The following is a 13,635-nucleotide window of genomic DNA, read 5'->3' on the forward strand; positions in this document are numbered from 1 at the left end:
TCCGACTCACAGCTCTGCAATCTCACGTACTGCGGCCGATTTGTGAGGTATTCTATGATCCATGCTGTGAGATGGTGGTCCACTCCGGCGTTCTGCAGTTTGCCTCCCAGCAAATTGGGCTGGATGGTGTTGAAGGCACTGGAGAAATCAAAGAACATGATTCTCACAGTGCTCCCAGCCTTCTCCAAGTGTGACAGCACTGAGTGGAGGAGGTAGATAATGGCGTCTTCCACGCCGATGCCAGGCTGATAGGCAAACTGCAGCGGGTCCAGTGACGGGCTCACCAGCGGTCGAAGGTGGGCGAGGATGAGTCTCTCCAGCGTCTTCATCAGGTGAGACGTCAGCGCCACCGGTCTGTAGCTGTTCAGCTCCTTAGGGTGGGGGGTCTTGGTCACTGGTACCAGGCACGAAGTTTTCCACAGCTGTGGAGCTCTGCCCAGCTTCAGGCTCAGGTTGAAGATGTGCTGGACAATGTTACACAGCTGGTCAGAGCAGGTCCTGAGGAGCCGGGAACTGATCTTGTCCGGACCTGCTGCCTTCCTCACATTCATCTTCCTCAGTTGGTTCCTTACCTGCTCTGTTGTGACGGACAGGCAGGGACCAGGTGACATACTGGGTTGATGAGAGCTGGTCGAAAGAGGAGGGGGAGGAGAAGTCCTCAGTGAGAGAGGTTGCAGTTTGTGGTTGGGGGAAGGGACAGACGACTGGTCGAAACGGTTGAAAAAATGGTTCAGTCCATCTGCCCAGTCCTTGTCCTTCTCGATCACTGTCTTTGGGCTGTCATGGCCTGAGATGGTTTTCAGGCCCCTCCAGACACCAGTGACATTGCTGGCCTGTAACTGGTCCTCCAATTTCATCCTGTATATCTTCTTCCCCTCCCTGATCTTTCTTCTCAGCCGATTCTGCACGGCCTTCAGCTCCTCTGTTTCTCGACCGAAAAGCTCTCTTCTTCTCCTTCAGCAGGGTCTTTATGTCAGGATTAATCCATGGTTTGTTGTTGGAAAAACACCGCAGAGTTCAGGTGGGTACGGTGTTCTCCTCACAGAAGTTTATATAGTCCGTGATGGTGTCAGTGAGTGCATCAATGTCCTCCCCATGAACCTCGCTGAAGAGTTCCCACCTGGTTGTCGCGAAGCAGTCCCGCAGAGCATCTACAGCTTCCGATGACCATTTCTTGACCATTCTGGTCACAGTTGGCTGCCTGTGCACCAGGGGTTTGTACACAGGCTCGAGAAATACCAAGTTGTGGTCTGCTCTTCCAAGAGGGGGGAGGGAGAGGGTTTTATATGCCTCCTTGGTATTGGCATAAAACAAGTCCAAAATATTATCATCTAAGGTAAACTAGTAATCAGCCTATAGTGTATTTAAACCATGGTTGCATACTTCGTTTTTCTCAAGTTTGCTTTGAAACAGCAGTCTTGGTCTGTATATTTGTTGAAGAACTAGACACCGGACACCATTGTTCGTTATGTGCCACTGTTTTCAAAACTGCCGGCCGTACAAACAAGCGCACGCACTTTCCCCGTGCTGCTGGGGCAAACCATTCTGAAAGAGGGGGGTTTCACTCCCCCTAACAGAGTCAGGTGATGTGTATTGTGTTGGTCCTTCTTGCGCGGAAGTCTCTCTACGGTTTTGTGTAGACTTCATTTCGAATGACTACACTGAGTCCGATGACAACACTGGAGGCGTGCAACTTCCTTCTCCCATATGCCTTTCCAGTACCTTTCAGTTTCCAGTCTTGGTGCGTCAGCTCTTTTGTACGGACCCTGCCACTGAGCGTACACTTTCGCAGGTTGTGTTGCGAACAGCCTGTTTATTCGTCTGGCCTCATTGTTTTTCGTGTACCGCTTTAGGCGGCTGGACAAGGCTTGGCGCCTTTGTTTGGCAGTTTCGAGTGCTACAGGTATGGTCATCTGAATGTACCTCTCGGGTATCGGCCTTTACATCACACCTCTCTGGGCCTCCGTCAATTGACTCACATCTTTCCGGGCCGCCTTGATCTTAGCCTCCAACCGTCTTTTCCATGGTGGGTAACGTATCTCATGGCTTCCATGGTTGCTCTTATAGCCCAGAGTCTCCAGGATCACTGATGCTGAAGCGTATATCAGCTCATTGGTTTCTGTGATCGTTACGGTAGGGATTGCCCTCAGTGCTGCATTCACACTTTGTATGAGACTTTCAGATGGTACTTCACATAGCCGTTGTAATCGGTTTCTAGGTTGCCCAGCTTTCATTCTCGCCATGATCTTAGCTTTCAGGTCAATTGCTGCCTCGCTCAGCATTTCATTCATTGGGGCTGGCCACCCAATCTCATCATCTGCATTCATTGGGGCTTGCCTCCCAATCTCTTGTATGACCTCCTCCTCTGATCAGCCTGGGGCCCTTCACCATGGAACCTGCGTTGTACCTCATCAATCTCAAGTTGTGACAGCAGTTGCCGTTTGTGGATGTTGAAACACTGAGCTACCGTGACTGTGGGTTTCGAAGTAACCATTTAGCCCACATTCTCTGCATGTAACCCCTCTGACTAGGGTTGCTTGAGTAGTAGCATTTCAACAGAGCCACGTTATCGCATCTCACCCTTCTCCGCTTTGTTCCAGTAGCCCATTTTTCATCAAGGTGCTCTGGTTCCCCAGCACCTGACGCAGACCTTGTTTGGCCGGGCGACGTCTGAGCCGGCATGTCATTCGTTTTATTGTCTCTCATCATTGTATGAGGTAGGCATGCGTGAAGAATCTTGCCCAAGGACCCACACTGGATGGTGTTATGTGCTCATTTTTTGCCCCAAGCGGGATTTGAACCACCGTCTCCCGTATGCCAAACCGATGCCTTACCAACTGAGCTATCCAGCTGTATATATATATATATATATATATTGGAGCTGTCAGTTTAGCACGTTTTTATCGGCATTAATATAAATTAATTTTAATGTGATAAAAAATTTTCTCGCCAGATTAACGCAGCACACGCACACAGCGGATTTTACGTTGCTCTGGAAATAAACCAGAAACAAAACAACAAGCACGCTGCAGAAGTCCACACCCATGTCTGTTTTGCCAGGCACGGCAGCGCGAGACGAAAATGGATACTTATAGAGTTTATGAATGGAAAGTTGGAAAGAAACGATTAAAACGTTACCTGGAACAGGTAACAGGTAATCAAAGTACCTGTTTTGCAGTCATAAACTGAGCTATCATCACAGCACGTCGAGTCTGACAGTAAATATTCCCATCCCCGGAATTCTATGGAAAGGAATATCCTTTACCCGGAATAAAAACCTTTGCATTAACATTTTGACTACGATATTACGTGTTACCGAAATTTGCGTACGCGAAAATTCCACTACCCGTAACCCGGATGGAGGTGTAATGCCGCGGGAACTTAAATACACGCAACGCACACCTGATGCAACGGAAAAGACACAATGCTGAAACAAGTTTTCACTTCGCGTTTTTCGATTATCAGATTCTAAACAACGACGTGTAAGTGAGTTTTTATTGCTGTGCCTTTTACTGTAATTGTGAATGATTTTGACTTTATTCACTTACGTCCTGGAGAACGCTGCACTAGCTAAAAAGCACTCGACATAACCGAAGAAACGTGTTCGTTTCGCCGTCTTCATTCAGCAGATTCGAAACGAAGACGTGTAAGCGACTTTTTATTGGCGTGCGTTATTGGCTGTAATTGCGAAAGATTTATTCACTTACGTCGTGTAGATCATCGCATCGAAACGTAGAAGAACTGTAACGACTGGAGCGGAGCGAGTGAAATGCATCCGTTTGAGCAGGCTGGACACAAAGTTAAAAAGATCCAGCAGACACTTGGAGTAGAAAAGACGCAAATCTACGAAACTTTAAAAAACAAGGCATTGATTCAACTCCTGATGAAAAGACACCATCCAGCAAAGAAGCGATGCAAATGGCAACAAAAATCCTTCAGTATGCACAAGAATTACCAGACATCGGTGATCAACGGAACAGTTACTTGCAACTCGCAAGAAAACTCTGACACGCATGCAAACATTGTCATAAACCAAAGAATGCGTCCAGCAAAACGATCCAAAATACATTTTTTTTCCCAAGACAGAAAAAAATAAACATTAAAATACTGTACGTATTTTACTGTTGTGATTTTTTTGGGATACTCCTGTATTGCAGTTTTTGTTGTATAAACAGTTTTTGGACAGTATATTTTTGTATTTTATTGATTGTGTTGTTACACGTGCATTTTGTCAACATACTTGCAGGTTCAGAAGGGACATGTACCATGCTCATTTCCCAAATGAGGAATTTCTGTTATCAGGACAAATTGGACAGCACAAACACGAGTCCGTACTAGACAATATTTACTGTATGTGTATATATAATATATATATATATATATATATTAGAGCTGTCAAACGATTAAAATATTTAATCTAATTAAAAATGCAACTGTCATAATTAACTCAAATGGACTAAAAAATTGATCGTGATTACTCACACATTTTTTATCGTTTCTGAATTACCTTTTACATTTTTTGTCCTGTTTTTCCCCATTTTAATGCTCTCATCAACATGGAATCATGAATCAGTTTTCTATGTGCCTAATGCCAATATTTACTGAAATAACAATTTCGATTTTCAATTTTACATGAACATTTTTCACTAGGAGCTGTTGTTCACACATAATCTCTCACACAATATTACTGTCCATCAACAACAGTGAAAAAAATATATTTTGTCACACAACAGCTGCTTTAACAGCTTTTTTAATGAAATAAAAACAGAGCAATATAACATTATAAAGTACACATCTAAGGTAAACTGGTACTCAGCCTATAGTGGATTTAAACCATGGTTGCATACAAACACAGCAGTCTGTTTCTGTATGTTTGTTGGAGAATAACAAGACCCCGGACACCAGTGTTGGTTATGTGCCGCTGTATTCAAAACTGCCGGCCGTACAAACAAGCACAAGCACTTCCCCCCCTGCTGCTGGGGCAAACCATTCTGAAAGGGGGGGGGGGGGTTCACCCCCCTAACACAGTCAGGCTATGTTGATTGTGTTGGTCCTTCTTGCGCGGAAGTCTCTCTACGGTTTTTGTGTCAACCTCATTTCGGATGACTACACTTGGTTTGATGGAGACTGGAGACGTTGAATTTTCGCTAGGTCGCTACAACGGCAGCGCACTGTCACTGTCAGATGAACACAGAGAAGCTCCACCCACTCTATTTATATGGACACGGAACGCTGTAACCTTCCACATAAAATAGTTCCAAACAAGTAACAATCGCGTCAGTGGCATACATCGTATACCTGTATGATACGCAGAGAGAGAAGAGCAGGTAACTTTGGTCTTGCCAGTGGAGCAATCTGGCAACTTTTTATTTATAGAACACAGTAACATCCGCTTGTGACGTGTGCCGCGTTAATCTCGCGAGAAAAAAATTAATCCTGTTAAAATTCATTTAAATTAATGCCAATATATATACATATACACACACACACACACACACACACAGTTTTTGTCGTTTCAGAATTTCCTTTAATATTTTTTTGTTCTATTTTTTTCCCGTTTTGATGCTCTCATCTACCTAGTGCTGTTAGCCTGCCCTGACAGCACTAGGTAGCTCCTTCAGCCAGAGACTGTTACCGTATTTTCACGACTATTCGACGCACCGTACCAATGGCCGCAGTCTCATTAATGGGTGACATTTCTGTATTTTACACATATACAGGACGCACCGTACGAATGGGCGCAGTTTTAAAGTGGTAAAACATACGCTTAAACATACGGCATGCATGCATGCTAACACGTTCGCTAACACGTTAGCTTGAAGCACACACTGAAGCTCGAAGCTAAAACACGTTTTTAAAAAGGCAACGAAAGCAGAACTGAGTTCGGGTGTATTTTATTTACAAGGTACTCACGTTTTTTGCTCAAGCATCACTCAGAAAGCCATCAAAGTCGTCATCTTCTGTGTCCGAATTAAACAATTGTGCAAGTATCGGTAATCCATCCAAACCGCCAGGTTCCCCCTCGTTGTCAGAGTCACTCTCGTCGTCATGTGGCTCCACGGAAATGATGCCGGCTTTGCCAAAAGCTCGAACAACTGTACTAGCAGCAACGTTCGTCCAAGCAGCTACAATCCATTCACAGATCTTGGCGTAACTAGCCCGGCGCTGCCTCCCACTCTTCGTGAAGCTGTGTTCGCCATCGATCATCCATTTTTCCCATGCCGCTCGCAACTTCACCTTGAACGCCCGGTTGATGCCGATGTCCAGCGGTTGGAGTTCTTTCGTCAAGCCTCCGGGAATGACGGCAAGCTCGGAGTTCATTTGCTTGACTTTGTCTTTCACCGCTGGTGTGAGATGGGCACGCATGGAGTCGCAAATCAAGAGTGACGGCGAGGCATGGAAAAAGTCATCCGGTCTCTTAACATACACCTCACTTAGCCACTCTCTCATTTTCTCCTCGTCCATCCAGCCCTTTTGGTTTGCTTTCACGATGACGCCGGCTGGAAACTTTTCTTTTGGCAGCGTCTTTCGCTTGAAAATCACCATAGGTGGCAGTTTCTGTCCGTTAGCATGACAAGCAAGAACGACAGTGAAAGCTGACTTCTCGTGCCCCGTTGTGCGTATCGCAACCGTGCTGGTCCCCTTCTTCTCCACAGTGTGGTTCACCGGGATGTCGAAAGTCAGCGGGACCTCGTCCATGTTGGTAATGTGGTTAGGCTGGATGCGTTTGTCGACAATCTTTTTACTGCAGTAGGTGCGGAAAACGGCCAGCTTTTCTTTGTAGTCCGCTGGAAGTTGCTGAGCCACGGTCGTCTTCACTCTCATAGATAGATGGCGCCGTTTCATAAAGCGAAAGCACCAAGACCTCCTTGAAAATGTTCAATTTTCAATTCTTCGGCTAACGTTTTCGCCCTTAGTCGAATGGTGACCGTGGAGACGCTTCTGCCGGCTGCTCTTTGATCAAGAATCCACCGCTCCAGTTGGTCTTCCAACTCTGGCCACCTCACCTTATTTCCACGGAAACTGCGCTTGGTCTTTTTGACTTGGCGAAGCTCGTTCTCCTGCTTCCTCCATTTGCGAACCATGGATTCGTTGATATTAAATTCTCTGGCGGCTGCTCGATTCCTATGTTTCACTGCATAACCGATGGCTTGGAGTTTGAATTGCGCTTCGTAGGCGTGTCTCTTTGTGGAACTCATTTTTGGGGGTTCTTGAAAACCAAAACCGAAGTTGTTTTGCAATAATGCACATACTCACATTTTATACATGTGCTGGTACCTGCTAGAGGCGTGCCTTACACGCCCACCCTTCACTCATTGCCGGACCCACCCCCTGCGTGCCTGTCCTCCCTCACGTCCACCTCTCTTCATATATTTACATTTCTCTCTCTCCATAATTTACATATAAGTGCGCGGACGCACTTCACTGATTGGCCGACCGCTTCTCCGCATGCGTGCGTGTCGTCACTCACGTACACATTTTCTCTCTCTCCAAATTTACATATAAGTGCGCGGACGCGCTTCACTGATTGGCCGACCTCTTCCCCGCACTTCACTGATTGGCCGACCTCACTTCCGCCTTTTCTCTATATAAACAGCGTGTCGGGTCTCAGCCAGATTTTGGAACTCGGCTCATATAAAAGACGCATCGCATTATAAGGCGTCCTGTCCATTTTGGAGAAAATTTTAGACTTTTAATAGCGCCTTATAGTTGTGAAAATACGGTACACCCGCGCTGCAAGAAGGAGAGATACTGCAGATACTTATGTTAACTGTTTTGTTAAACGCTTTGTTACAGCTACCGCTGTTGTGAAAGCGCTATATAAGTAAGCATGTACTGTATTGTATTGCAAACTTTCCATTCATAAACTCTTTAAGTATCCGTTTCCGGAGTCTCGCGCTGCCGTGACTGGCAAAACAGACATGGGCGTTGACCTGTGCATCGCGCTTGTTTTGTTTCCGGTTTATTTATAGAGCAACGTAATATCCGCTGTGACGTGTTGCCGCATTAATCTTGTGATAAAAAATGTAATCATGTTTAAATTTATAGGCGGCTGGATAGGTCAGTTGGTAAGGCATCGGTTTGGCATACGGGAGACGGTGGTTCGAATCCCGCTTGGGGCAAAAATGAGCACATAACACTATCCAGTGTGGGTCCTTGGGCAAGATTCTTCACGCATGCCTACCTCATACAATGATGAGAGACAATAAAACGAATGCATGCCGGCTCAGACGTCGCCCGGCCAAACAAGGTCTGCGTCAGGTGCTGGGGAACCAGAGCACCTTGATGTAAAATGGGCTACTGGAACAAAGCGGAGATGGGCGAGATGCGATAACATGGCTCTGTTGGAATGCTACTACTCAAGCAACCCTAGTCAGAGGGGTTACATGCAGAGAATGTGGGCTAAATGGTTACTTCGAAACCCACAGTCACGGTTGACCACGAAACAACTAGTAGCTCAGTGTTCCAACATCCACAAACGGCAACTGATCATAGATAAAGGGCAGAGGAAAGCCGTTGTAGTGGATGTAGCGTTCCCAAGTGATGGAAACATCAGGAAGAAGGAACATGAGAAACTCAAGAAATACCAAGGGCTCAGGCTGGAGAGAGCCTGGAAGGTAAAGGTGACAGTCGTGCCTGTGGTGGTCGGAGCACTCGGGGCAGTGACCCCCAAACTAGATGAGTGGTTGCAACAGATCCCGGGAACAACATCGGACATCTCAGTCCAGAAATGTGCAGTGCTGGGAACAGCAAGTATACTGCGCAGAACCCTCAAGCTTCCTGGCCTCTGGTAGAGGACCTGAGCTGAATGAGGGACGGACACCACCCGAGGGGTGAGATGAGGATTTTTTTTTTTTTTTTTTAATATATGACTAGCTGGTTCGCCGCCCTCCGGGCGGCTCATCAGCTAGTTCCTGCGGAAGGCTGGTAAGGTGGGCCTTCGGCCCACAAAAGTGTTGTTGCTTGGTTCAACTTTTTGTTCATCTTCATTACTTATCACGAAAATAGAGATGTTTAGCTCTACTAAATAACTAACAATTTCATTGCAATGCTTTTGGGTAGACAACATTTTTTCGCTAAGATGCCCGCGCGATTGTAGTGAGCCACTGCCTGAGCGGCGCGCAGTGGCGGCGCGCAGTGGCGGCGCGCAGTGGCGGCGCGCAGCGGCGCGGTGAAGTAGGTACGTTTTGAAAAGGGACAGACGGAAGGACAGACCGCGTGCGGGACGACGCGCAATATATATATAGATAAGATAAGATACGATATCCTTTATTCGTCCCACACTGGGGACTTTTTTTATATGCGCTTTCATTAACTGCTGAATTTGCTCTGCCCCAAATAGATGACTGGCTGATCCAGTTCACATTCTCAAATCATGACAGATTTTGAAATGCATCCCCAACTAAAATAAACTAATCATTGGAATCAGACATCTTTGTTTTTTTACAATCGCATTGAATGCTTTAAGATCAGAACTAGGACAATCCGAGCGGGCTAAATAGACTACCCAGCTTCATCAAAGGCAGAATTAAGTCAAAGACAAACTACATGAATGAAACCCAATTTTGAACTGACAAACGTTATGTCTCAGAGCCGATTTTGAGTTATCTTTATGCATCGTAGCCTGTGCAGTATGACATAGTCAATGATTGTTCGTGAGAGATCTGGTGGTGTGGGGTAAGGGACTTGCTGCGCAGTTGTTATGTATCAGCCACCCGCACTGTTTCCCTCCATTCATGAATTTGCTACGTGCTTGGGACTGACGCTCTCTCCCTGCCCCCTAATCACTGCAAAGGCTATGCATTTTGTCATGATAGCTCTCAAAACGTTTCAAAATATTTTAATTATCAACTAGGTGATGCTTTTCTTTTTTTTTCATCTGTCCTTTTCTTCTGATTGCAGGTTGTATTCGTGCCTGGCAAATGGAAGTCCAGATGAGTTTCAACGTGGTGAGCAGTTACACCGGATCAGAGCTGTGAAAGACCCTCTGCAAATCGGTTTGTTTAGCTGCCAGCTTTCACACTCATGTAAAAAGTAAAAACTTGGGTTTCAGGCGAGCAAGCTCCTGCTCAGCTGTACAAATAAAGTACGGAAAGTATACATGTTTGCGCTGCTGCTTATACTTATGGCTTCTGGGTCAAAGAATTTTGGTTATAAGGAATTAATCGTTAATGTAATATAGTTGTAGAAAATTGAATGCATACATTTTTTCCCCGAGTTAGGGAATTTCCGTATGACGAAGGTCCGTAGGTGGGAATACTTACTGTGTGTGTGTGTGTGTGTGTGTGTGTGTATTTATATGTTAATATGTTTTTGTGTAGGACTCCTATACATGTCTAAAATGGGCAAAAATGGGCAAAAATGGGCATGAAAAACATTACATATTTCTTGTACATCTTGGCATATAACTGCATGGACACCCCCCCCCCCCACGTGCCTCCCAAATTTCATAGTCTGAAGTCAATCGTACCAGAATTACATTTTGTTCTTCCACTTCTTGAAATTCAACGAAAAGAAGACAGAGGTGATATTGTTTGGTCCCAGTGGCCCTTGTACATTCCATCCTGTAGACTTGGGCCCCCTGTCTCCTTATCTGAAATCAACGGTCTCAAACTTGGGCCTTAAACTGGACAGTGATTTCAAACTCTATCGGCAAATTGGTGCCGTTGTTAAATCCAGCTTCTTTCACCTTAGACAGCTGGCCAAAATAAAACCTCTCCTCTCGCATGAACACTTTGAGACAGTAATTCATGCCTTTGTCACATCCCGGCTTGATTACTGCAATGCCCTTTACTTTGGAGTCAGCCAGTCCTCCATTAAGCGCCTTCAGCTGGTCCAGAATGTAATGTAATGTATCGGTTTTGATTCCGTAATCCTCACAATTTACATATTTTGCACCATAGTGACCCATTATAATTCATATTTTTGAATGCATCGTAAACCTAATGTGTATACATGCATTTCACGCGATTTCTACGTCAATCGCTTTGTTTTCGCTTGGACAGACGTGTGCATGCCACATTGTTGGGTTGAGGTCATTCCAATTTTGCAACTTTAGGTGGCGTCAAAGGATCGCAAATGAGTTTGCCTTTTTGCAGGAGGCTTCAAACCGATGCATTCTTACATGAACAATTCCGGTCAGGATTGTTAGTAGGGCTTGGTTGGGACCTCCAGACACATTTTTTTTTTCCTTTTGCAAAAAATAAAGTTACGTTGGGTACCTAACGGCTGGCTGCGCCGGGGCCGCCCGACGGCCTCGCGGGGCATTATTGCATGAACAATTCCGGTCAGGATTGTTTGTAGGGCTTGGTTGGGACCTCCAGACACAACTTTGTTTTTCTTTTGCAAAAAATAAAGTTATGGGATGGGTGCACCGCCGCCGACGCCCTCGCGTGGTTCAGGCCGCGAGACGGGCGCTGTGGGTCGGCGAAGGGGAGTAGGAAACCGGCCAATGACCGGCGCCGTAGCCCGTCGTCACGCCACACCCCACGCTTCTCCCACCAGCCGCCATCGCGGAGCGGGCGCTGTGGGCCAGGGCGGAGGCGGTAGGAAACCGGCCAATGACCGGCACCGTACCCCACACCCTACGCCTCTCCCCGCGGGCGCCGGCGCACACAGCCGCCGAGTACCCAACATAACTTTATTTTTTGCAAAAGAAAAAAAAAAAGCTGTATTCGACCGCCGCCGCTCGCCGAATTGGAGCCGCCAGTAGCCGCCTTGGACGGCACTAGCAGCCGCCTTGGAGGCCGCTCGCAGCCACCTTGGAGGCCGCTCGCAGCGCCGCTGGCAGCCGCCTTGAACGCCGCTGGCAGCCGCCTCCCCCTCCGCCCCCGCCTCCAAGCTTGAGGTTTACACCGGCAAGCTTCCTGGCTGCGCCGGGGCGCATGGACTCGCCGGAAGGGCACACAATAACAACGGACATTTTTTTTACCTCTGTACCGTTTTGTGTTTGTGACTTTCCTTTGCAAACTATATATGTATGGAGAGTTCTGGTGCCACTAAACATTTTGAGTTGTTGAAAGTAAAAATATAGTCATAAATAACTTCGTTATCACACCTCAAAACATTTACTAGAAATTGTACATATCCATGAAAACGGCACTTCCACATTCCACACATTTTTTTTAATCCAGAATTTTTTTTTTGATAATTCTTTGACATTATCAAGGCTCTACTTGTGTGATATGACATCTTCCAATTCAGGTTTTATTAGTGCACAATGTATATGTCTTGTGTTTGTCATTTCTGTCAGGGTTCCATCTCAGTGCAACTGTCGTACCCAGTCAGGCAGGACAATCAAAAGGCACCTACAACGTGGCAGCAATGTTTGATCGCTGCCGCATCACCTCCTGCAGTTGTACGTGTGGTGCTGGGGCTAAATGGTGTGCCCATGTGGTGGCACTCTGTCTCTTCAGGATTCACAATGTGAGTAATATAACCACAATTGACATGATAACTGACTTGTAATATTTCATGATACAAAAAGCATCCTCACAATGCTAATAACTGATAACCTTGTAAGTGTGTATGATTATGCAATTTATAAGATCAGAACCTTTGTGTTGATTTCAGTCATCCAGGTCACGGCATCTGAGAAAGTTGAATTTTGGCAACTGGACTATGTTTGGGTTTTTAATACTCAATCCAAAAGGCTTCCTAAAGATCTCAAAATATTGATTGTGGCAAACAAAACATTCACTTAAGGCAGTGGTTCTCAATTATTTTCTGTCATGCCCCTCCCTAGGAAGAGGAAAACATCTCGCGCCCTTGTCCCCCGCATGATTGTAAATACAGTAAATATTCTCTAGTACGGACTCGTGTTTGCGCTGTCCAATTTGTCCTGATAACAGAAATTCCTCATTTGGGAAATGAGCATGGTACATGTCCTTTATGAACCTGCAAGTATGTTGACAAAATGCACGTGTAACAACACAATCAACAAAATACAAAAATATACTGTTCATATAACAAAAACTGCAATACAGGTGTATCCCCAAAAAATCACCACAGTATTGTTTGTTTGTTTGTTTGTTTGTTTATTGAACATAAATCATATACAGTAATAATTTGACAGAAAATAAGGTAGATAAAAAAGTAAAAAGAAAGAAATCAGTCTTCATTCAACACGGTTATTATGTTCAAGGGAGTAGGATGAAGTAAAAAAACTTATCTAGTCCTACCCCGTTATGTGTTTATATCTACTAAATCATTTTTATATCAATCAGAAAAGAAAAAGTAAGAAGAAGTCTCCATTAAGGCTCATACTTTACCCTTAACCGTGATATTTTCACAACTTTTGGTTTGTATCGGGATGATATACATCCTCACCCTGGCACTCTTGTGTCAATTTTCTCTTGTATTCATAATGGATATTTCAATACCTTTCTCTATTTATCAACTTAGTTCTGATTTATCATTATATTTAATGTTTAGAATTTATCATCTTAACTCTGATTGATGTAGGTTGTTTGTACTATTTTTTTGAATTTGTTTTTGAAACCAGCAAGCGATTTACTAATTTTTAAGCCCGTTTCGAGATTATTCCACATATTAACACCTTTGCTAGATACACTTCTTTGCTTGATGTTTGTTCTTGTTTTGAGTTTTTTGAATAAGTTGGTACCTCTTAATTCA

The 13,635-nt window shown here is 45.1% G+C and overlaps 1 protein-coding gene across 2 annotated transcripts in view; it reads left to right on the top strand.

Annotated features, from left to right (window-relative positions):
• The window catches only part of zswim8 (zinc finger, SWIM-type containing 8), a 204,509-nt gene that overhangs the window by 18,678 nt on the left and 172,196 nt on the right, over positions 1-13,635 (top strand). For both annotated transcript variants that reach the window (XM_052080981.1, XM_052080982.1), the window contains exons 3-4: positions 9,904-9,998; positions 12,254-12,426. In XM_052080981.1, coding sequence (XP_051936941.1) covers positions 9,904-9,998; positions 12,254-12,426 — 268 coding nt within the window. The remainder of the gene's footprint in view (positions 1-9,903; positions 9,999-12,253; positions 12,427-13,635) is intronic.

The sequence above is a fragment of the Hippocampus zosterae genome, chromosome 11 (assembly GCF_025434085.1).
Source record: "Hippocampus zosterae strain Florida chromosome 11, ASM2543408v3, whole genome shotgun sequence".
In the NCBI taxonomy this organism is placed as follows: domain Eukaryota; kingdom Metazoa; phylum Chordata; class Actinopteri; order Syngnathiformes; family Syngnathidae; genus Hippocampus; species Hippocampus zosterae.